The sequence below is a fragment of the Peromyscus maniculatus genome, chromosome 5, assembly GCF_049852395.1.
Source record: "Peromyscus maniculatus bairdii isolate BWxNUB_F1_BW_parent chromosome 5, HU_Pman_BW_mat_3.1, whole genome shotgun sequence".
Classification (NCBI taxonomy): Eukaryota; Metazoa; Chordata; class Mammalia; order Rodentia; family Cricetidae; genus Peromyscus; species Peromyscus maniculatus.
Window position 1 is genome coordinate 11501931 of NC_134856.1, and position 25496 is coordinate 11527426.

The following is a 25496-nucleotide window of genomic DNA, read 5'->3' on the forward strand; positions in this document are numbered from 1 at the left end:
AGGAGCCTTCACCCGACCTGCTGTGCTGAGGATTGAGGTGCCCTCAAGGCCTGAGAGCTAGTCCGTTCTAAGCCAGACTCCTAGGGCAGAGGTACCAACCACTATCTGCCTGAATTGATTTTCAATTTCAGCAGCACATTCACTGTTTCTTGCTTCTTACATAGATTTAATCTGCATGGATAATAATTGCATTTGGTGGACCCAGTGAGCAAAATGCATGATTCAAGGCCTTCTGGTCCTTGACTGACTCAGAGATCAGTTCCCTCTCTACAGAAAAGGAAGCAGGGTTCTGGGAAGTCAGGGGATGAGATAGTGTCAAGTAGCCAGTGGTTCAGAGCATTGAACTACACCCAGAGTAAATAGTCTGTGGCCACTGTTCTTGCCACCATGCTAAAACATTTTCATAACAGTAAGAGAATCTGCTCAAAATCTCCTGGACTAGAGATCATGTGATAGGCAGGTAAGACAGTCTACAGATTACGTTTGCACCCCTGAAAGAATATTTAGAGTTTGCAGATATCTGCTCCCTTATTTTGTTTAATATCTCTGCACAGCTGTGAATCAAGTTGTGTTCTAGTGAATAAGCCTGCCTGTGTGCCTGGAGGTGATGTCAGTGTGGCTCCCTGGAGACTTAGAGGATAACTCCTCTTGGGTTTTATTTGGTGATAAAAATAATCTGTGGTGGTTTTGGTTTTCCCTGTCTCACAAGCTGGGGGAGTAAGGCAGGACGCCATTGTCTCCTGCTTTTCCATGTGGTCATTATCCATATTCCATTCAGACCACACTAAAGACCACTGGTTTTCAAATGGTGCCCCAGGGACTGTTCATGTGGTTATCTGTGGGGAGGGAAATGGAGAGGTGTACAGGCAAGCAACACTGACCAGAGTAGTTCTTCAGAAAGCTTGCATACTTCCAATGTGAACTCACCACTGGAAGACTGCCATGTTTTCTATTTTAAGGTTCAGTGTCACCAAGCAACTCCTTATGCTACTGTGTAGTGTGGCATGTACAGATGAAGATAATGGGTGCTGGAAGGGGAATGTCTGACTTCAAACCCTGGCTCTGTATATGCTCAATGTCTGATTATGGGTAAATGACTAAATCTTACGTTTGCTTACTCTCTATAAAATTCGAATTTTATCTCATTTGCATGAGGACTAACTAGACACTACTTGGCACTTAGTAACCACTTACTGAATGCTGCTGCCTGGTGTTGTTAATATCTCCTGGTCATGGAGACCAACACCATGGAGACATTAACTTGATAGGTCAGGAGACACAGCATCGGTTCCAGAGTCTCAAATGGCTGCACAGACTTGGAATAGTCACTTGATCCAAAATCATAAACCACAAGACACAGAAGCAAGCATCTGACCCAATACCCTCACTCTACAAATGAAATTAGGGTCTGAGTGCAGAAGAGCCTCCTCTGAAGTCCCGGGGGCACCAGTGTCTAGCCAGGATGAGCCAGCACCACTCTGTTGACTTCTAGCCCAGAGCTTCCCATCATTACTTTGGAGACAAAAACCCTTGCCAAGAATTCTTAGCTTTGCTCAAGACTTGAAGACTCTAAGACCAAGAAGAGAATGGTTCCCTGCCATGCTCCCTTAGGATTGTGGCCATGCGGAAGCAGCAGCCAGTAGAGTCCAACATTCACAGATGGTATAAGTATCAGAAGCATAGCGGTGCATTTAAAACGCTACTACATAATGGGCTGGAGGTACAACTCGGTGGTACAGCATGTGTTTCGCATGTGTGAGGCCCTGGATTCTAACCCCAGCACTAAAAAAGAAAAAAAGTAAAGAATAAAGAAAACATGCTTACTGTAAGTCACCACATCAGTGGATAGCCAGGAAAAGCTGGGCAGGTTCTTAAATCCTGACAATAGATTGCTTTGCCTCTTCTTTTCTTGGCTCCTGCAAGGGAGTTTAGAACGATGTTAGTGCCATATAGGTTGTTCTCTCTCTGTCCTACCCACCCCAGCTCCTCTCCGACGCTCTTTTAGCCATGTTTCCCTTCCAAATTGATGTCCTCTTCATAACCCACTGGGCCCAGTCAGTGTAGTCTGTCTGTGCTTGAGTGTGGGGCCATCTAAGCTGAGCATGTTCAGCTATCCAGGGACGACATTCTGAATGAAAACTGACTCTGTGCTCCAGTAGTTCTCTAACCGCTAAAGCGCCTCAGCTAAGGGTGGAGCTTCATGTTCCCCTTCTCCATCTGTGCTGGGATGTTGACTGGCTTGATCAGTGCAGGCCACCATAGCTGCTTTGGACTCAAAGTGCAATGCCTTTGTTGTGTCCCAAAGACACTGTTCCACGGCAGTCCACTCCAAGCTCTGGATCTTAGAACTTTCTTTCCCCTCTTCTGCAATGTTCTCTGAGCTACACAAGGAGAGGTGCTGTGGATATTACTTTATGTAAATAAAACACTGATGGCCAGTGACCAGGCAGGAAGTATAGGCGGGACAAAGAGAGAGGAGAATTGGGGAAACAGGAAGAAGGAGAGAGAGACATGGCAGCCACCGCCAGGACAAGCAGCATGTAAAGATGCTGGGAAGCCACCAGCCACGTGGCAAGGTATAGATTTATAAAAATGGGTTAATTTAAGAGAAAAGAACAGTTAGCAAGAAGCCTGCCACGGCCATACAGTTTATAAGTGATATAAGTGTCTGAGTGATTATTTTATAAGTGGATTGTGGGACTGCGGGGCTTGGGGAACCTGGAGAGAAGCTCTCCAGCAACAAATGGCGCCCAACGGCTCGAGTTTCCACCTTAAACCTGAAAATATTTAATAACCAATTCTAAACAGAGCCAAAAACAGGTTCCTGCTTCTTGTCTCATACGGGCAGCTAGACGCTGCAAAACGCAGGTTTAAACACCGGCGGGTTCCTGGCGTGTGCGTTTGACCAGCAGTATGGCAGAAATGAGGCATCTGCCAGCGGCACATTACACTATGTGGTAGATTTAGTCTTTACTAGTATTAAAAAAAAAAAAAAAAAGGTTTCTGGGCTACACGCTGCTTTGATAAAAGCGTAGACCTACTATTTCTGAGACTTGATGATTCCCAGAGCTGGCGAAAAACGTACCACCGCCATGTTGGGAAGCTGAGGTAGGCGGAGCCATCAGTTACAGCACCGTTTCAATCTTAGAATGGTACAGTTTAAAGCAATAACCTCAAGGTAATATAAAACATAAGTCACGTAAAGATGGCTACCACACAGAGAATCTGGATTATGTTCTCTTTGATATTCGTAACTGAAGAAAAACATTTGATTGCAAAAGCTGTTGAGTTATGCCAAAATATATATTTTAAAGGTACCTTGACTTCAAAATTTGGATTTAAGGATATGTTGCTTTGGAAAAGAGGTTCTGCTTTTGTTTCCACAGAAAGCCAGAGGCTGTGGATTTGTTCCAGATTAAGATACATCAGGTTTCACCAGCCAAGACCCCCTGAAAGGTCTCCGATGACACCATGGCCCAGATGATCCAACATCCAGAACGGTTTCAAGGCAACTGGTTCACACAATACAGCCTCACGGACTACCCCATAGGCCTAAAGTTTTCTTTGCGTCCCCATAAGATACAGCGCCCCCCTCCAGCAGGAAGTAGTAAGAGATGCTACGCCCAAATTCCCAAATATACCAAGCTGGCTTTAGAGGTGGAATTGGCTCACTCCCCCTCTAAACCCAGACATATTGCTTTAAAAAAAATGGTTAAGAGATTCTTGTGTCCCAAATCAGAAGAGCCCTCTGGTGTGGGACAGAGAAAAACCAATATTTTTATTTAAAATAGGTTGATTATAAATGTGATCTCTTTCTAAAAAATAAAAGGGGATATGATATAGATATATAGGAGGATATAGAGATGATAATAAGATAAAAGGATAGATTAATCAACCTACTTTTAAAGAACAACTTGTTTAAAATGTTTTACATTGGTATAGATTTTAGTTTATGCTTAAAATGTTTTACATTGGTATAAATTTTAGTTTATTGATACAAGCTTGAGGTTAATTTTGTTGTACTGTATATATATATATTTCTATTCTTGTTTGAGGTATTATGTTTATGTAACTCATTTAAAATTGTAATGGATAATTAAAAATAGGTTAATAATTAGTCATTTATGATAATCATATTTGTAACCATGTTAGTTAAGTCTTCTAGGTATACATAGATATATTTCAGATAGATAGGTAATCTTCAAACACTTCATAGACCTAGAGAATATGGCATTTAAATAACTTAGAATTCTATTGACATGAGACACAATTGCTCCTGGCTGCACCAATTTGATCCCGAGAGAATGTTGGGCTTCTAAGACATTTCCATTTGGAAGTTTGTCTTCTTGGCACAAAATGGCCTACTGGGCAGAGAACTGCCCTTGCCTTGACGGCTGACAGTACGAATACAATGCTGTCCTTCCTGGACAAGCGGGACACAAGGAAAGCGGCCACTGTACTCTGCCAAGACAGGGTGAGATGGTCTTTCAGAATTCCTGCTTCTGAAGATGGTCTGTCAGATACTCTAGGCCTGTAGCCAATTTGAATACACCAATAATGCTGAAAAACATTGGGTGACTGTCCAGGCTGCCAGCTGTCTTGGTCTACTCTTGCAAGATTCCCGAAAGTTGCTTGCATCCATCTACCATTTCTCAGGTACCATTATCTTCCTTCTCAGGTCTTTGATGTGGTTGAAGACTAGATAGTTATGATTTCCTCGGTTATGATAAAAGATAAGTTAGATATAAAACCTTAAACTCACAAATATAAGATAGATAGGACATCTTCTTTAATATTGTAACTGTAATTCTTGCTTGATAATTGTTTTGTTATGTGTGGTTTTGCTATGTTAGAGTTAAAACCTTCCTTTTTAAAAAAAGAAGAAAAGGGGAAATGCTGTGGATATTACTTTATGTAAATAAAACACTGATGGCCAGTGACCAGGCAGGAAGTATAGGCGGGACAAAGAGAGAGGAGAATTGGGGAAACAGGAAGAAGGAGAGAGAGACATGGCAGCCACCGCCAGGACAAGCAGCATGTAAAGATGCTGGGAAGCCACCAGCCACGTGGCAAGGTATAGATTTATAAAAATGGGTTAATTTAAGAGAAAAGAACAGTTAGCAAGAAGCCTGCCACGGCCATACAGTTTATAAGTGATATAAGCGTCTGAGTGATTATTTTGTAACTGGATTGTGGGACTGCGGGGCTTGGGCAACCTGGAGAGAAGCCCTCCAGCTACAGAGAGGATGTAATATAGATATCCCATTTAGGGCTGATCACTCCACAGTTACTGATCTTGAGACTGAGTCTTACCTTATCACTCTGGCTTGCCTGGAACTCACTGTGTGGACCAGGCTGGTTCACATTTGTGGTGGTGATCTTCCTGCCTCTGACTACAGATTGTTGGGACTGAAGGTATGCACTACTATCTTCAGCTTTGGAGGTTTCCCTTTGAGCTGTCATTACAGACCCTTTGCATCCCTTTTCTTCACTGCTCAGATTCTCAGCCAGATCCTAGAACCATAGATAGACCTATTATCCACTCTTGGGTTTTGCTTTGACTGGTAAGACACCTCTTCTGCACCCGGTCATAGCAAACTCTTAACAAAACCAATCTTTTGTTGTTTAGCATTCAAATACATCCAAGACGGTCTAGATCATTACATATATCATGCCTGTGATGGTCAGTGTTGTCAGTGTGAATAGACTGAGAAACACCTAGGAGATTAATAAAGCACACTCCTGAATGTGTCTATAATGGTATTTCCAGAGTTAGTTAAAATGTGTGTGGTGGGGAGGTGGGTGGTGAACATGGGTAGCACCATTCAATAGGCTGGGGGCATAGATGGAGCAAAAGCAGAGGATGAAGTCCTCAAATGTAAGCATTCTCTGCTTCATGTCATGCTACAAGTGTGCTATACCTCACACTTCCTGCCATGACACTTTGCCTTGCCTTAGGCCCACAGCAACCAAGCCAGTGGACCAGAACTGAAACCCTTGGAAACTGTGAGCACAAATGAGTCTTTCTTCCTTTAAGGTGTTTGCTCAGATCATTGAGGCATTGTTGAAAAGGCCAACACAGTACCTGTCCATCAATTCCTGCCCAGTCTTCACAGGTGAGGGCGTTCTGCTAAGCCCACAATGGTGCTCCTACTCATTAGTAATCTCCAGTTCCTTAGAACTTTCAAAGCCCAGACCATCTGTAGCTGAGAGTTGATGCATCGTTGTGGCCTCATCTCTTAACGAGTTCCTTGAGATTGTGTTCTTGCACATCTTACCCACCAAAGCCGTTAGCAGAGTCCCTTCCATCGCAGAAGCTCAGTTAGACTCAATTCAGCAGCTGTTGGCTGGCTGGTGCGCATGGAGTAAGGAACTCACGTTTCCACAAAACTGATGTTTCCTTATCCCCAGAGTGCTTCATCCTCAGGAGCCATTGTGAGTCCTCTGCTAACACCTTTCTCTGCTTGAGACCTTTCCAAGGCTCCTTGATGCTTGGGCATTGTCTTGTTTTGAAAACTTGTTTTAGAAATCTGTGGGACACATTTTTTGAAAGGAAAGTCAATTAAAATTAATGTTGCTTACCTTTTTCTGTTGGCAGAAACTGATGATCCTAGATGGACAAGCAAAAAATGATTAGAATGCGATAAACTAGAAGGACCCAAAGAAACAGGGGTGAGTAACTGCTTGCTGGGTTCTCAATTACACACTCCACCCGATCAGCAAACAGAACTCTGGCTTGATCTCCTGCATTTGAGGAGCAAACCTAGTTGTGTTGTTTTGTTGAAATAAAAAATTTCTGTAGCCCTCTTGCTGGGGCCCTTGGCCTATTAAATTGTTAACTAAAACTGTTGGTCAGAGTACCACAGAGGTCTGTTTACCAGGCAAACCCAGTGTTTCTTTGCCTAAGCTCAAATTCTCCACCACAAATGTTAGCCCCAAATTTGGGGGAAAAATGAGAAGAATGCAAGGATTAATCCTTGAGGGCCTTTCTGCCCCCATTTCTGTTTGCTTTTGAATTTTTGTATTCAGAGAATAATAGGTGAGCCCTTCCATGGCTAATTAAAACACATGCAAATTGGAATTTTCAGGCTAGCAATTAAAGTAAGGAACTTAATGTGCAATGTTTACTTTCTGGCTCCCAGATTGTGAGTTCAGGTTCTCTTCCAATTGCTCTCTTTTCTGTTTTTTGTTTCTTTTCCTCCTCCAAGGAAGGAGATTAAGGCAGCCTGTTTTGACAATAGCATCTTGTGAAAGGCGGGGCGCTACATGCTCTTTGATGTCTGCGACTTGAAATCCAAATTTAAGAGGCCTGATGGGTCTAACTAGTATTCAGAACTAATATTTAAGCCTCAAAGCTGAGGCCATTTGCAGAGAATGTGCCCTTGCAAAGTGGCTGTTGATTCTCCTCTCACACCTCAGCCCTTTGTCTGACAATAAAATGTTCCCTTTCTTTTAGGTGAAGCTTGTGCGGTGAACACACCACATGAATGTGGTGCGTCCACTCTTCTTTTGGCTGCTGTCCACAAATTTATTTATAGCTGTTAATCTTGGCTTGAGGCTTTGGGCAATTCATTTATTATGGGTAAGAAAGGCAGGAGAAAGAGGTTCCAGGAACACATTGTGTTCTGTACATCCATGGAAGTATTTTTAAAAGCCCCTTGTTTGAAATACCTGTGAGATCTGTGGTTAAGGATTGCTGAAGATCTGAATCTGTTGGTCTCATTCCATTTGTGGACCTCAGATCATAGTTTCAGATCTGAGGCAACAAGATACTTTGAAATGTAATAAATATCAAAATCCAAGAATAGTTTCTTTCAAGAGTTACTTTTCTGCTAAAATCCCAACACAAAATCATTTTGCTTCTGTTTTGGCGTTCTTAGGTCATAGAGAGGGTTTACTTCAAGCCATGTCTCAGGAGCGCTCTTGCTTCTGCTGGTGCATCGTGTTTGTGATGTCATGAGTGGTTACCATGGAGGTAATTATCATGATGTGGGAGATGTGCGAATTCAGGTATGCAGAAACTCAGCCTTGAGAGATAGATTTTTGAGAAAAGAGACAAATTCCCTTTCATTTCAACCTTCTTAGTAACAAAAGGGTGAAATAGAAAGGGATATAAATATGAAAACTGAAAATTAGCTTTTGAACACAATGCTTTTTATGCTTTGCATAACATATTGGAAAGTCTTTCATTTGTTTTGTTTTTTTTTTTTTAAATTACATTTTGGTCACATATCTCGTAGGGATGTTAAAAATAAATTTTATGTTCTTCCCTGGAAAAAAAACAACAACAAAATATGGCTGATAGCAGAATACCACAAGATATCACATCCAACGGCAATATTAGATGAAGCCCAAGGACATCAGGGAAATCTTTTGAGTGCTGCCTTAGGAGGCTCAAGGTGATATGTTTTTGCCCAGTTCTGGGAGGGTGGGGAGAGGCTTCTGCAATCTGCAAAACACTACAAAAATAAGATACAACCAAGCAAACAGTGCAGCCGGCCTGGCCTGCTGCTAGCATTTGACAAGCTCCGGGAAATGAGATTGCAGAGCTCCATGGGGAATTTGCTCCCCTTCATGTTAATGAAGTACTGTACATTTGTTTCTTGGGACTAAGGGTGGTAGGGGTGAGGATTTCAGTGCTGCTGAGCAAGTGTTTTAAGGAAATGATCCCAAATCCCCTGCCTCTGGCTTGGAATAATCAATGTCATTACTGCTTGTTTGGGAGCTTTGTCTTTTCTTGGAAAGGACCCAGAGCTGGCAGACAGAAGTAGTCAGTGTGGTGGCTGGTGACAGAGGGACTCTGTGAAACAAGCGGCCTGGGTGTCCTTGAGCCCTGGAGTCTGTGTGAGAGATCTGGGTTCAAGTCACAGCTTTGCCTCTGTGGACTTTCTTTAGCCCTCAGTAAAGCTCTTAACTGCTGTGCTTCCTCATCTTATTCATGGAAGGAGACTGTTATAACGGCAAACACAAGCATAACGAGGAAAAATGTCTGAATTATATATAGTAGGCAGGCTACAGATACAAAGAATTAGACCTTATTAATTGAAGTTCCATGGTAGCAGAATGACGTTCAGTTTTTTTTTCTTTCTTTCTTTCTTGTTTCATGGCACCCTTTGTGGATATTCTGAGTATGAGAGGCACCTGCTTCTTTGGTGAGACCTAATACTGGCAACTAGCTCACCATGGAAAAGAATGTAATGCTCCTAGGGAGTGCTCAATTTCTGCCAGGCCAAATGTGAATTTCCAGGCGTTTGGGGTCTTCCCTGATTGTTCTTCAGCCAAGCATTCAGTTCCTCACTCCATCATTGTTGCCTTCTTCAAGCCTGACCATTTCCTGTGCCTCTGGCCTTCCTTGTGGCTGTTTGTTCTTGGTCTTTTCTTACCCAACCAATTCTATCTATTCCTTGCATCAGTTAGCTGTACTGATACTTCCCTGTGAATGTCACCAGTTAATAGTGTCACGTATGCAATATGCCGGTTGAACACTGCACAAGGACACTGCCAGAGAAGGGAGACAGGATTTTAAATCTAGCCAAGTCATATGTTCTGTGGAGGGGCTATCTGCATGGAGGAAAGTACCTTTCCCCAATCACAAACAAACAGTGGGAGAGGGTAGGGGTGGCTCTGTATGCATTGATACAATTAGATTTTGTCATCTATTCTTGTCCTGTGCTTTCTGGAAATTGTTAGAATCTTGTGGATTTAGGCTTTGATATATTGGTAGACAGTTCACACAAAATGAAGCACAGCTATTATAAATCAGCGAAGATTGCAATAGACGCTCTGAGGGTAATTACTCTTCCCTTGTCAGGCCTCCGTACCTAGGAGGTCTTTAACAACAGAGAACTACATCTTCTGTTGATCTTTGATTTTTCACATAACTGTAAACAGTGAGAAAACATCAATTCATTTCTTTTTTAAAGTCTTTGGTCGATATCTAGGCTCCTTAGGTGGGAGGAGTTCTAAGTACTAAACCTGTGAATCCCTCTCAGACTGAGGCTGGATTTTGGGTGAGGGCTGTAGAATATGGGTTTGTCTTCTTACCTATTTCTAGAGGCTCAGAACACTGGGATTTGTGGCAGATCAGAAAAATAGGCCCGGACCTTGTTCAAAGGCATGGTTGTAGTCTGTGTGCTGAGGGCATCAGGAGGAACGCCATATGTCTCTGACTCAAGTGTGGCAGGGTCATCAGTGGGGAAGACAGTGGCCATAATGACTCTAAGAAGCATTAGCGGAGCAAGAGCAGGTCCAGAGAGAGCTGTGGGGTCACTACGAGGCCTCAGACATCTGCTCTCCCTATCAGAGGCAGGCACAGATGGAATGATTGGAGAGAGAAAGGCGGCTGCAACTGGTGATGTGGAGTAATCCTGCCCAGGTGTCTGCTGAGATCCATGTGCAGCTGCTGAAAGAATGTCACTATCTCAGACCAACCCACCAACCTCGAAGCCTTGAAAGCTTCTAAACACATCCTGTCCCAAACTGATATCAGGATCTTTGCAAGTAAATATGACTATCTAATGATGCTCCATCTTTCCAGATGGTACAGCCTATTCATCTGGCTTGGTAAACTCTAGTTTGGTAAATTAATTTTCTTGGCTCACTCTCTATTCCCAGCTCTCAGGTCAAATTTGCATTTGCACCTCTTCCCCGGGAACGGATGCAGCTCCCTCCTCAGTGGACCCCCGTGTCTTCCCCTGGCTCTTTAGGCCCTTCTCCTTATAGCAGCTGGAATGATTGTTTCAAAATGTGGTTGCAATGTGTGCTCCCATGGCCAGTTTCCCCAAACCTCTTCATGCTTTCCAGTCTCTCTTAGGATCAGAACTTAAATCCTTAACACAGACTCTACGACCTCTCAAGGTCTTGTCCCTGTACCATTCCCAGCTCCTGGGAGGGTCAGCTTCTCCCACCCAGCCCCACTGCTGAGTCTTGAGTGGCTCCTACTTACTCTCAAGCCCGGGCCAGGCAGCTTCCTCAGTGTGGAGTGTTCTTTTGTGACTGCCACCCCACCCTCCAGCTGCCTTTGCCTAATTTAATTTTTCAGATATTCGCTCGAATATCACTTCTCGGTGCCTGATACACTGTAGGCTAAGTTAAACCTACACTGAATGAATAGATGCAGGAAGGCTGTTCTGGAGCAGAAAGCCATTCGCTGTGGTGCTACAGGGTAGGCAACCTGGGAGGAAGAAACCAGAGGTGAGGTTGGGAGTTAACTTGCTGCTGACTTAGCCCCTTCTAGGGACAGGTGCACTGTGCAGCCTGTAATGACAAGGACTGGACCAGCCTAGAGCTGGGTTCTAGAGCAACAGCTCTGAGAAGGGTATGTTGAGGCGTGGAGGAAAAAGGGTCTTGGGAGTTAGGACATGGCAGGGGCCTCTGATGAACACAACCTGAACTGGCAGTCCAAGGGGGAAATGGAGAGGTGGGATGAATGCATTTAGTATTTTCCCAGTCTCACTTTCCTCCATTAGGAAAGGCACGAATTTATCAATGGACATTGCAGTTTTAAGATTTTTCAGGCTGCCTGAAAAACTCAAACAATGCACATGGGGAAGAATGTGAGGTGGGAGTGTACATTGTGATGCAACAATGAATGTGCTTTATTATTATTTTTTCTGGGAATATGTGGTTAGTGGAAGTTTGGAAGATAGGTTAGTCTGAGCTACTACTGAACCTGGTGACTGATGGACAGCAGAAATGCATTTCTCATAGTTTGAGAGGCTGGCTAACCTGAGAGCATGGAACTAGCATGGTGGGTTCTGGTGAAGCTTCTGTGGTGTTGAGACAGTGGAATCACTGTATCCTTTCATAACAGGAAGCACAGTCTAGCTCTCGGGCCCCTTTCTAAGAATGTCAAGCTCACCCATGAGACTCAACCCCTGTGGCCCAATTGCCTCCTAAAGGCCCTGCCTCCAAATCACACTAAGACTAGATTTCAGCAGGTAATGCTAAGGCCTGACGTCCTGAGCAGATAGATGGTGGGTTGTTGTGTGAGAGAGTGTGGAACCCAGGGGCACCTCTTTTGGACTGGACATTAATTCTTTCTATTAACTGACCTGATCTGAAATGCCCATGACATCCTGTCTTAACAGAGACATCTCAAGAGTCCTGTAGTAAAGAAGACATGGAGAGGGGGATAATGTGGAGGGCAAATGTGGAATGACTAAACAAAGATAATTTTTTCTCTTAGGGTCATATCCTATTTTGCCGTTCTTTGGTTCTTACATCCCAGTTACAAAGATAACTCCTGGGTGATACAGTGGTGGGATGTACACAGTGTAGAAGTGTAGAACTGGGGGCTACTAAACTTTAGCCTTTTGCAGTTTTTCTAAAATTGATGTAACATCCTTTTCTAGACTGTCCCTGGTACAATATCCCTGTGTTAGTGCTTATGGTTAATGCATCTTATGTCATTTGACATTTGGAGTCTAGAAGTAGGGATGCTATGTTTGGTTGAGTAAATTGTGTGTTGCCCATTCTGGCCAGCATTGTTCACATAGGCAAGGAGTTCCCTGGATTCGTGCAAGTCGGCAGCCCAGCCCATAAAGTGTGCAAGACAGGAACACGGCTCATTTTGCTGCCTCATAATGGTGAAACGCCTTGTTCAAAGTCATGTAACTAGTAAGTGCTGGCGCTGCATCCAGGGCCCAGCTTCTGAGTCTAAATCCCGTCTTAATTTTGCTGCAGTCCTGGTTGTTCTGTGATTGAGTAAATAAGTGAGCAGGGCTGAGGCAAAGCTTCCATTTAGACTCTAAATGGCACACATGGCAGTGATTTATCCTGAAACCTCTGAGTCCCATCGGCAGAAATCAGCTGCCTGCATCTCTAGTTGTCTGCGTGCCTGGGTGAACCCCAGATGACATGGCCTCAGATGTTTTTCTCTTACTCCCTAAGTCCTTTGCCTCTTCTGGGCTTAGGCTTTCCCTGACTGTCCCATTCTACTAGGTCTTCTCTTTCAGCCACTACTAGGTCAACATATTCTATAAGGTGTTCATTAATAAACTATAATACAATTTATAAGAATAAAAGGTATCATATTAATATATAATATATGCAATAAATAATAAAAGATAAAATCAGTCAATCAACAGCTCAAGTGGAATTTCTGGTTGTGTTGGTGAACTGTGAACCTGGGGGTTCTTTACATGGACACCCAGAAAGAACCTTAGAAATTACAGAGTGCATATGAGGAGGGTAGGTAGTAGAAATTAGTTAGTGAGTTAGTGGAATCGCTAGGGGCTGGTAGCTATGACTTTTCTATGGTAGTGTGTTTCCTCTAGCCTAACAGCCCTTTTCACCTCAGTAGCCCTACATTTAGACCACATATGGCCTATTATTGTTGGGAAGGAAGGAGAGGAGTGTCAAAGGGGAGAGGGAGCTGTACAGCAGTGTCCTGGACCCTGATGTGATCCCGGGTCACTGCTTTTAAATGCCATTAGGAAATGCAGTCTGCACAGAGCTCAGGGCCTCTTCCCATCAGACTAATGCACCTGGGGTGGAGGGCGGGGCAGTGGCTGGCTGCCTGGCAATCTCTCAGAGCCCAGGAAAGGGATTATGCTAGCTCAGTGGGCCTCATCACCATAATAAAATGGAAGTGATGCTTAGCAACTCATCAAGACTCCCCATTTAGGCGATTATCCAGTTTCCAATCCCATTTCTAGAGAAAAGAGGATTGCCGGACACTTCCTCCACCCCCATCGTCACCCTGCTCAGGCAAAGCTATGTTTTCTGGTAGCTTCATGAGATACACGTTGGAGGGAAGCACACAGCAGGCTGGGGGTTTTGCCCTCTTTGTCTTCCAGAGCTGGCAGGCCACAGCAGGGTAGCCATCCCCTGAGAGGTCAGAGTAGAGGAGAAACAGCCCAGCAGGGGCCTGGAACAGCTGGCTGATGTCACTCATTTCCTGCAGGGGACTCTGGTGGCTGGCTGGAGACTTGTCACTCTTCTTTCTCCCCCTGAGTTCTCCCAGGTGTTACTAAAATGAGCCCTGCAACTCTTTAGGCCGTTCTGAGCTCAAGCCAGCTTCTTAGCCTCATCTCCATGGAATCCACCCATAAATCAGCCTCCCCTAATTGGAACAAGACAGGAGGAGATGCCCCTGAGCAGGGGGACTCCCATGCCACACTTCCTGTGCACACTAGCCTTTGGGGGGGGGGTCTGTCTCAGAGATCTCTGATGCTCACTTAGTCCAGACTTCTAATTAGCCTGGTAAGGAGAGAGTGCTAGAAGAGACCAATAAGGTGAGCTTTGCTGGGCGAGTGTGAATGTGGTCCTTCTCCTAGGAAGATATTGGATGCTTCCTGAGACCCCTTTTAGTGCTGTAGTCAGGGGTCTGCGTGTCTTTAGTTTAACAGTGACACCAGGGCCAGAGAGGAGGGGAGGAGGCCTTAGTGTCTGTCTCTTACAACTCATCCCACTGAATGCCCTCTAGCAGAGAGTCACCTCCTGTTTGGGGAAGGCCCTGAGTTTGGGTGTTTAGGAGCACTTGCTTGCCTTCATTGGAGTCCTCTGAACTTACTTTTGACCCTCCTTCATTCTTTGGCAGCAAGTATGACTTCTCATGGATGTTTCTAGGAAGAGTTTTTGTGATGTATAGGAATGTAATAGGTAGACAGGCTTATGTTCAGATCCCAGCTGCCCACTTAGCTGGTTGGAGGATTCTAGTACAGTCATTGAGCCTCGGTTTCCTCACTTGCCGGTTGACGTTGGACAATATATATGATATTCCTTTCTAGCTAGGATCCTGCTTGCCTGCCTAAGTGTTCTCAGGGTGAATTTCTTTCCAGGTAGAGTAACCATTATACCCAGTAAAATGTGTATTTCAGATCAACTGTGAATACTTTTTTAGTACAATTATGCTTCAAATATTTCATGGGGTTCACTTATATTAAAAACAAAACAAAACAAAACAAATCATTGTTTATCTGAAGCTTGGGTTTAACTGAATATCATATACATTAAAATAAACTTTTTTTTTTATTAGACAGAGTTTCTCTGGGTAGCCTCCACTGTCTGGAACTAGCTCTGTAGATCTAGATTAGGCTGACCTCGAACTCAAAGAGATCTACCTGACTCTGCCTCCCATGTGCTGTGATTAAAGGTGTGCACCACCACCGCCCTTAAAATAAACTTTTAATTCTCAGGTTCATCTTAAGTCTACAGAAAAGCATGAAGGTGATCTGAAGAGTTACCATACCTCCACACCCTGTATTCCCTATTACTATCTTCATTTGCCACTATTAATGAATTAATATCGAGGCAGTATCATTCCATCATTAGTTAGATTTCTACAGTTTCCCCCAGTATCACTTTCTGCTCTGGATTGCAGCCAGGACCCCACATCACAATTGTCATGTCTCCTTAGGTTCTTCTTGGCTGTGACAGTGTCTCAGATGTTCCTTGTTTTTGATGACCTCAGCAGCTTTGCATGTGTACGGGTCAAGATGCTTTGTGGAGGGGCCCTTACTTTGGGTCTGTCTGATGTTTTTCTCTCCACTATGTTGGGAGATGAAAAGGCTAATCGTATTTTCATCCTGTCTTTATTAAGGGTATGTATTGCCCACACGACTGGCCATTTCCTATGCTGACCTTGATTGTGTGGTCTGGACAGTTTTTCAGATTCAACTTCCAGATGTTTGATTTTGCTAAGTCAGGTGATTCTATTCCAGACACCACTCACTTTTGACCAGGTCCCCGTTCACTGCTGCAGACTTGTTTCTGCTCTTCTCAACTGCTGACAGTTCCTCTCACGAACCACTACCCTCTGGCTGGCCTGCTGCTAGTCCCTTACACTTGTTCTTTCTTCTCTCTCCATGTTCCGCACCTCTGAGTCCCATGTGCACCTCTCCTTTACCTGACTCACTTCTCAGTTGTGCCCTGATACTCTGTTTAGACCCAACTCCCTTTGGGAAGATTCTTTCCACCTATTCTGTCAAGACCAGGTGGTGGACCCAGTCTGGTGGTACTTGCCATCTTGTGGTTGTGATCTGTTAACTATCTTCATAATCCCAATCCACTTGTGATGTCTTACACTGCAACTCAGAAGTTTATGAGTGAGTGGATGATTGTGCCAGACTACCCAGGTAAAGCTTCTAAGGCGTCTGCTTATAAACAACAGATGCTCAACACATGCTTGTCTTTCAAAGCAGAGCATTCTTCCCTAGATCTAAACCACACTAAATTTGTACTTGCATGACACCCTTGTGTTATGCATGTTCCTTCTTGGAAGAAGGATTCTGGAGCAATGGTCTCCTGGGTTCTCTGAGGGCTCCAGTGTCAAGAGTATCAAGGAAGCCAGAGTTAACAGAGATGTAGGCTCTTCTTGGTTAGTTTGAAACTATAAAGGAATCCTTCTACCAGTGGAGAAACTTAAAATTATGAGCTCTTTGGTTCAAATTTCTATTACTCCCCCTTGACCATTGCTACTTAGTGAACTGGGCCTTCGCTTTATGTGCAGCCTCATGTTAATAATATTTGTATGTATTGCTGCTGGTCCTTGGTGACAGTTATACTTATGTATGGATTTACATGTATGATATTTTTTTTTCTTTTTGCTTCTACAGGCAAGTTTTGACCTGATCTTGTATGCTCAAAGGGAGGAGGCTCCTCAGATAGTGGTTCCAGAAAATTCTAATGTACCTTAGCTGTTAGTTACCTATGCTGTCCCAGGTGATGCTCACATCATTTGCAATTCTCTCAACAAACTGCAAGGTAGACATTATTATCATATTACAAGTGAGGAAAACACAGTGTGGGATACTTTTTATTTATTTATTTTTAAATTACACTCATGATATTAATCACATTTGTGGTATTCATAGATTACATTCGCAGTATTCATTCAATTATATATATATTTGATTTTAAATGTCGAATGTCATTTCTTGAAGGGGGTAGGAGGTCTTAATTACAGGCTTACAGCACAATGGGAGGACCCAGGAGGGCAGAAGTTCGCTACTGATGTTTTAAACAATCTTGCATCTAAGCTGTTAACGCCCATTATTCAGGATATACAGACAAGGAACTTCCCTTAAGAATTCAGGAGGTTGGAACCTGGCAGGGAATTAGCATTGGGAGGATATCAAGGTCAAGGTCCGCAAGCAAGGCAACAGTTACCCAAAACGGGGGCCAGGGCCCTGCAGGTCCCCCTTTTATTAAAAAATGAGCTTCTGACTTGGGTTGCGTGGGATGTCAGCAGGTCACCTTACCTGTTATGGAGATGCCTGCCCAGGCCACACAGGTGCTCTGTCTTAGGTTGGTGAGTGCCCCCCAGGTATTACCCATCTCTGAATACTCATTATCATACCGGCTCAATCGTGTGTGAGCTGCATGATTAATTGCTGCCAAAGATCTCAAAGTGGCACTGGGCTTGCAATCTGTGTGTTTGATACAGAAAAGACCAACAGAGGTCCTATCTCACCCATAGCCAGTAGGCTAAAGGCAACTGAGCCATTCCCTTCCTTTCTTTTTTTTGTTTTTCGAGACAGAGTTTCTCTGTGTAGCTTTGCACCTTTCCTGGAACTCACTTGGTAGCCCAGGCTGACCTCAAACTCACAGAGATCCGCCTGGCTCTGCCTTCCAAGTGCTGGGATTAAAGGCATGCGCCGCCGCCACCGCCGCCGCCGCCGCCGCCGCCGCCGCCGCCGCCGCCGCCGCCGCCTGGTGCCATTCCCTTCTTTATCAAGCCATACTGTATGTTGGAGTCCTTGTAAGATGGGATACATTTTTTTTTGCCCCAGTTTTATTGTGTCATGTTTGATTTTAGGGCTGTGGACTTCAGAGCCCAAGCTCCATGCTCTGAGTACGCCTGGCTCTTGTAGGTTAGAAAGTTCTGCAATAGATGGGAACAAATTTAGAGACCCACAGCAAGACATTGTGCAGACAGAGAGACCATGGAACACACAGCTCTAAATGAGATGTCTCCATCACATTTCTCCCCTCAGAGCTCAGGGAACCCCGCAGAAGAGGGGCAGAAGGAGTGGGGTGGACAGAGGGGATGGAGGACATCAGGAGAACAAAACACTTTATAACAACTGAGCAAAGCTCATGAACTTACAGACACTTAAGCAGCTTGCACAGAGCCTACACGGGTCTGCTCCAGGTCTTCTGCACATATACTATAGCTCAGTTTAGTACTTTTATGGAACTCCTGAACGTGTAAATGAGTGGATCTCTGATTCTTGTGCCTTCTCTTGGGGCTCTTTTATTTTTCTGTTGGCCTATCTTGTCCAACTTTGGTATGGTGTGCTTTTTTTATCTTATTAATTTTATTTTGTTCAAAATAAAGAAAATTGTCATTTTAAACTTTGAACACTTAGAAAAGACATTCTGCAATAGAGAGATTTCCCTATAGGCTTATGCTCATCAGAATGTTTTTTGGGTCCATGCTTCTCTTTGTGTTCCCATCTCACATCACTACAGCAGACCCCTTTAAGTCCATGTCATATACCTTCAGAAGACTTTTCAGACCCCTAGCCTCAGAACCCCACCCCTCAGGCTGCCCTCATGCTGTCATTGCCTCACACAAGATTCACAAGCATACCCTTTTTAGGCTTACACATGCTCACTTCTGAGAGCCTGTGCTTTATTTCTCTTCTGTGTCAGATTCCATCTATATTAACTGCACCAGTCTTTTACATGGCCATCTGCAGACCGTGGACATTTCTACATCAGGATGCTGACTCTTGGAAACGAGAAGCCTTCTCTCTGTGCTTCAGAGTCTCCCCTACCTTTAAGTTCCTGCTGGAGTCCCCCATGAATTTCACTGACTTGTTACTCGCTTCCCTCTTCTCAGTTCTGCATGTAGCTATATAACATAACTCCAGCTTGTGTGAGACCACCGAGTGTTCCTTCTATTTCTAATTTAGTTTTCCCTGTCTGGAGTGCGATCTCCTAAGGGTCAAAAAGTTATTTAGTAGAAAATTAGCTTACTTGATGTGCAGCTTACACACAATAGAACACACTTAGTCTAAGTGCTGTTTGATCAGTTTTGACAAATTGAGAAGTTTTGATATAAGATCTTAAGAGTTTGATAGAATTCTGTGGTGAATCCATCTGGTCATGGACTTTTCTGTGTGGGGAGATTTGATTATAGCTTTGATCTCACTGCTAGTAATGGGCTTGCTTAAGTTATTCTCTCTTTTGTTTTGGTAGATCACCAAAACAAAATTTATACACTTACAATTCATTCACTTTTAGATTTTTCAGCTTTTTGGAGTGTAAGTTTTCAAAGTATTTCCCAACAATTCTTTGGCTTTTACTGGAATCTGTTGTTACAATTCCCCTTTCATCTCTAATTTTGTTAATTTGAGCTTTCTTGCTCTTTGTTTTGTCAGTTCAATCTTAACTTTTTAAGAGAACTAACACTTTGATTCTGTGTACTGTTCTTTTCTCTCCCATTCTGTGGTATCTCTTGCCATCTCTTTACCTGATCTGGAATTGGCTTCTTGTTTTTCTCGAGTCTTGAGATGAATCATGAAGTTGTTTATTGAGATCATTCTAATTTTTTTTAATAGGAGGCTTTATAACTGCAAATTTCTTCTTAGGACTGCCCTGGCTGTGTCTTAGGGAGCTGGGTAGGTTGCATTATCGTTTATTTGACTCTAGAAATTTCTGTTATAATTTCTTCAGTCATCCGCAGTTTTCACAGTAGCTACAGTTTTTCTCGCTGTTGGCTCCTTTTATTCTACTCTTGCCTGATAGGATACAAGAAAGTGCCTCTCTTTTTGTATTTATTAAAGCTGGATTTGTGCAGATGATGTGGTGACTTTTGGAGCGGTTTCTATTGCTGCTGCTAAGAGTGTGTTTTCTTTGTCTGTTGGTTGGACTATTAGTATAGATCTGTTGACTCCTCTCACTTACAGTGCGTTCTCTCTCTGAAGTTTCTGTACTTGTTTTTAGTTTGGAAGACCTATCTAAATGTGAGAGTGTGGAATGGAAATCTCCCTGTTATTGTTTTAATTTGAATTTTTTGATAATTAAAAATGTTAAACACCCTCGATAAGTTTGTTCATTATTGACCATTCACATATTTTCTTTTTTGAAGTATATACTTAAACATGTATGATTTACTTTGAAACTTTTTGGTTATGAGTTCTTTTTATATTTTTGAGTAAGTCTTGCCAGATGTACATGTTGTATTTTCTCCCAGATTATCTTTTTACTATCTTAATTATGTCTGTGAAGATGATGGATTTTTAGTTTTGATGTAATTCAATTTATTGATTGTAGTCATTTAAAAATGGTTAACATGTTTTTGACCCTGTGAAATCCTTATGTGACCCAATGTTGTGCACATTTTCTTAAGGTTTTTTCTAGAAGGTTAAATTTTGGTTTGGCTGTACACCCAGCACATGGCCTCCCTTGTTGAATGTTTCATGTGCACTTGGAAAGAATGTGTATTTTGTACCCAGTGAGTGAATGCTACTTAGGTCAGGTTGCTTGACAGTGATGTTCAAACCATCTATATTTTCATTGATTTTTCTGTCTACTTGTCTTATGAATTATTGAGAGGACTGTTGAAAACTCCAAGTTTAATTGAAACTTATCTGTTTCTCCTCTCATTCTTGTCAGTCTTTGTTTCGTGTGTTTTGAAGCTCTGTTATTAGGCGAATCCTCACTTAGGCTTGTTACGCCTGCTGCCTCGGTGAGCCAGTTTCTTGTGGCAAGAATACGTCTCTCACGGTCTCCTGCTTCACATTTTACACTGTGTGATGTGAATGCAGCTTCTCCAGCTGCACAGCTTGCGCAGTGCACCATTTCCTCACAATATTATCTTTAAGCTTTGGATGATTTAATGTAGAAGGTGGATTCCTTCAAGTGTACAGAAGATTTTTTTTGTCTAGTCTGACAACTTCTGCCTTATAATTTCTATGCTTTTTTTCCACTTGTATGTAATGCAGTTATTGAAATTATTTGTCTGTCATCTTGATAGTTGTCTTGTTTTTATCCCTTTCCTCCACTCCTGTCCTTCCTTCCTTCCTTCCTTCCTTCCTTCCTTCCTTCCTTCCTTCCTCCCTCCCTCCCTCCCTCCCTCCCTCCCTCCCTCCCTCCCTCCCTCCCTCCCTTCCTTCCTTCCTTCCTTCCTTCCTTCCTTCCTTCCTTCCTCCTTCTTTCTTCTCTCTCTCTCTTTGAGACAGGGTCTCTCTGTGTGGCCCTGGCTGTCATAGAACTCATTAATTAGACCAGGCTGGCCTCAAACTCATCAAGATCCAGCACCTCTGTCTCCTGATTGTTGGGACTGAAGACATGTGCTCTCATGCCAAGCTTCTGCCTTTCCTTATATGAAATTTTGCATTTCATTTATAATATCTTTTAAAATGAATTTTATTATGATTATTTTCTTTTTCTGTGTGAATAGTTGTGGTTATATTAAAGATTGTACTATATATCTTTAATTGTCAAGTTCTACCCATAAAAGTGTACTACCTCCCATGTAATGTAAGACCTTTAAAACAATATAATTTCATTTCCTCCTTCTGTGTCCCATGATATTGTTTTGATACATTTCTATTTACATATGTTGTGAACCCTACAAAACATTTCTGTCATGTCTGCTTTGTTCAACTATCTTGCAAAGAATTTTTTAAGTTAGAAAATGTATATTTACTCATTCCTTGTCATTTCCTGCATTGTTCACTGTTCAGCATAGACCTTAACTTTTCTTTTTATTGAAAATAAATTCTTTTCTCACATAATATATCCTGATTACAGTTTCCCCTCCTTCTACTCCTCCAAGTTTCTCCTCCCCTCCCCTCCCAACTGGACCCACTCCCTCTCTGTCTTTCATTAGGAAAGAACAGGTGTCTAAGAGATAATAAAATATTAAAAATAAAATATGGTAAGAGAAAACAAGAATTATCATATCAAAGTTGGGAAAGACAAACCAACAGAAGGAAAAGACCCTGAGAGAATGAACAAAAGTCAAAGACTCACTTGTTCACACTCTTGGGAATCCTGTGAAAACACTAATCAGAGACCATAATGTATAGGCAGAGGGCCTGGTACAAACCCATGCTGCTTCAGACTCTGTGAGTTCATATGAGCTTCGATCATGTTGGTATAGAGGGCTTGGTTTTCTTGGTGTCCCCATCCCCTCTGGCTCTTACACTCTTTCTGTCCCCTCTTCTGGGGGATTCCCTGAGCTCTGAGGGGAGGGGTCTGATGGAGATTTCCCATCACATTTAGGGCTGAGTGTGCCAAAGACCTGATGTTTTATTTGGAATCACGTTCCTTTGGCTTGAACACATTCATCTCACATTATTTAAGCAATGGTCGGCTGGCAGTGATTCAGGACTGTGATCTTTATTCCTGAGTGATATTTTCATTTTCCATCGAAACTTTATTGACACCTTTTTCTTTCAGGGTTAAACAGTGTCACTCCATTGACTTTTCACTTACATTCTTCAGGGTATTTTATCTTTTCCCTTGGCTGCTGCTTTGAAGTTTTCCCTTTATGATTAATTTCTGGTAATTCATTTATGCCATTGCTGTTATGTTGTGTGTTGATGTTGTATTGTGTGTTTAATATGTTGTGTGTTGATATTATGTTATGTGTTGATGTTATTCTGTGTGTTGATGTTATATTGTGTGTTGATGTAATATTGTGTGTTGATGTTTATTCCTGATGTTATTCTGTGTGTTGATGTTATGTTATATGTTGATGTTATGTTGTTGTGTGTTGATGTTATTTTGTGTGTTGATGTGGTTGTCTTTATATTTAACCTCCTTAATGTTGACTAAACTGGTGTTGTGGGTTATTCATCAGAGAAGTCTGCTCAGACAGGGGTTTAAGCCAATAGAAAGCCTTTATTAGCTAGCCAGTGACTACACTGGGTGTTCAGGATCCCAGCGTAGCCCCAAACTTTCTCAGGTGAGCTTTTAAGCACAAAAGCTGTGTTCTGGGCTGACACACTTCAGTTAATAAGAACAATTAGCCAGAATTGGAAATACAGAAGTCAAAAAGCAAGGTTAGTATATTTAGAGGCTTCCCCAGAACTATGGACTTTGATGGATTAAATTTTTAAGTCTTTGTTTTAGTTTTGGCAGGTGGTGATTTCTACATGCTGAGTTTTATGGCCTGAGTGGCACTTCCATCATGGAGTCAGTTGTGCCAAAGTCTCAGGGCCTACTAAGTCTGAGGCCCTGTTACATGAGGATCTGTGATTATGTACCATTTAAGTATGCAAAGTTTTCAACCATTATTTCTTCAAGGATGTATCTTCCTTCCTATCTCCTTCTAGGACTCCAACTTCATGATAGACTATTTGGTATTCTCTAAGTTCATTTGGTGTTCCTCTTTTAACAGCTTGCATATCCTTCTGTATGCCACATTGACGTTTTTTATGAAGTGGTTCTGTCTTCACTTATCTGTTCTTGTGCACTATCCAATATATTAACCCCATCAAGTTAATTTTAAACTTCGAATGTTGTTTTTTGAGTTTCAGATGTTGTTTTTTGAGCCCTAGTAATTTTATTTGGATTTTAAAAAATGGTTTCAATTTTCTCATCTTTGATTTATGTTTTCCTTTATCTCTTTGGAAAGAGTTTAGATGTTTTTAATTCATTGTCTGTTAATTTTAACTTCTCTGTCATTTCCAGTTGGTTTCCAAGTACTATATATTTTTGTCAGATGTAGCTTGAGTTATCCTAATTCTTTCTATATCTAATAACTATTTTTTAATTGAATGTAAAACATTGTTAAATTGTTGAGTGGATTTGTTATCTTTCTTTAGAGTGCTGAGTTTTGTTCTAGGAGACAGTTAATTTGTTATTATTAAACAACCCTACACACTTTCAAGGCTTGAGTTTTCTAGGGTCTTTGTGATGGTTAATTTGTGAGCACACTTTTGGGTGTGCCTGCCAGGGCACTTCTAGAGATGAATGTATCATGAGTACTCTGAAATAATGAATGGACTAATTCTTGGATATATTTATAATATGGTGGTATTATTGGAAGGCACTGAAGGGTAGGAAGTGGGGACTCCTTGGAGGAAGTAGGTCACTGGAGAAGTATTCACAAAGGGCATATCTTTTTTTTGGAGGAGGGTTGTATTTTCTTCCATCTCACTCTGCTTCCTGTGAGGAACAGCCTCTGCAATATGTCCCTGAGCCATGATAATCTGAAGTGCATGTTGCTAAGCAACCATGCACTGAACCCTCTGAAATGGTGGACCAAAATTTACCTTTCCTCTGTGTAGATTCCTTATGTCAGATATTCTGCCAGAGATTTGAGAAAGGAAAGTAGTAGTATTTTTAGTGAATTCCATGGACATCTAGCTAGTTTTCTTCCTTCTGGTTGGTTATAACATGAATGTGTCCCAGGCATGTGTAGGATCTGCTGGTTCTTCAGCTCACAGACCTCTGGCAGGTGTTCTTTGGAGGTTGCTTTCTAGGTAGTGTTGTGGAGTAGTGGTGTACAAGTATAAAAAGATGCAGGGTCACCCAGTGGAGTTCGTAGGTGCACTCTTACTCCTTGAAGCTCTTTAGTTAGTATTTTTGTCCCTCACTTCCAGCCACCTGCTCTTCTTTAACTTTGACCCACATTTCGTCATCACAGGAGGCTCCCATCCTCTACTGGGATTTCACAATCCTATTTTGGGGTCTGGTCCAATGTTACAAGTAGAAACTCGGGGACTCATTTAAATTATTTTCTAGTATCTGCAAAAACATTGTTCCATAAAATTTTACAGTATTGTATAAAACTTTTGGTGATGAGGGTAGTATGTTCCCTTAATTCCATCATAGGCAGAGCCTGTTCCAGGAATCATTTTTAAAGCAAATTTTAATAGTTGTCACAGAGTTAGCAAGTGTAGGACACAAAGCAAGAGAGAATCCCCAGGAGTCTGCTCACCTGTGATGTTAGAGATGCTCTAGGATAAACTATGATATTGGGGCAGTTTTTTTTTTTTTTTTTAAAGATCGAAGTCCAAGGGAAGATGGACCCCTCATTTGGGAGGAGACTATCACAGGTGTAAAATATTGGGAAATTATTGCTCCTTTTCTCTGTGAGGTCCAAGGTGACAGACTTGATCCAAGGCCACAGATACAGTCACCATGTGTAGTGAACATTGTAACGGATTCACATAAGGTGAAATTTTTGAGGGATCCCGTCATGGCCATATGACTATCATCAGTCCTTAGGAGTGAGTGATGATTGTGTGAAACCCACATTTTCATTTTCAGACCACAAATGACTCAGCATTTTAAGGGAAAGGTGGACCAAAGGAGATTCATAGAGTTCCTGAGCCAATAGCATACTGGGAATAAGAGGGCTTGAACTGAGAAGAGATAAGGAGGGAAAAAAGGTTGTGGACTGACACACCCTGGAAGCCTTCAGAGATAAAATGTCAAAGAAAGAGGCTGGGTTGACAGCGCCATCATAATGTCTCTCTGTACAGGAAAACGAGGACAACCACTTAGGTTTACAGGGCATGGGAGAGAGGGAGAAAGGGAGAATCCATTCATCCGTTAAATATTTTCTGTGCCTGTAGTTTACTAGG

General features: G+C 42.4%; 1 protein-coding gene and 1 long non-coding RNA gene across 12 annotated transcripts in view; one reads left to right on the top strand and one right to left on the bottom strand.

The window, feature by feature from the left end:
* The window catches only part of LOC143273245 (uncharacterized), a 68743-nt gene extending 60787 nt beyond the window's left edge, over window positions 1-7956 (bottom strand). Inside the window, exons 1-4 of one of the 8 annotated variants that reach the window (XR_013051150.1) lie at window positions 7672-7954; window positions 6086-6610; window positions 5314-5514; window positions 1825-1916 (exon numbers count right to left, since the gene is read on the bottom strand). Coding sequence is in view for 2 of the 8 variants with exons in the window: in XM_076571696.1 (XP_076427811.1) it covers window positions 1825-1916; window positions 6583-6610; window positions 7672-7723 (172 nt within the window). In the remaining 6 variants the exon portion in view is untranslated. Of the gene's footprint in view, window positions 1-1824; window positions 1917-5313; window positions 5515-6085; window positions 6611-7671 lie in introns of all 8 variants that reach the window. The other 7 variants (XR_013051152.1, XR_013051149.1, XR_013051151.1 and 4 more) reach the window with 7 other exon arrangements.
* The window catches only part of LOC121829328 (uncharacterized), a 142274-nt gene that overhangs the window by 75411 nt on the left and 41367 nt on the right, over window positions 1-25496 (top strand). For 2 of the 4 annotated variants that reach the window (XR_013051155.1, XR_013051156.1), the window contains exon 4: window positions 6599-6672. This is a non-coding gene — a long non-coding RNA (uncharacterized LOC121829328). Of the gene's footprint in view, window positions 1-6598; window positions 6673-7880; window positions 8011-25496 lie in introns of all 4 variants that reach the window. The other 2 variants (XR_013051158.1, XR_013051157.1) reach the window with 2 other exon arrangements.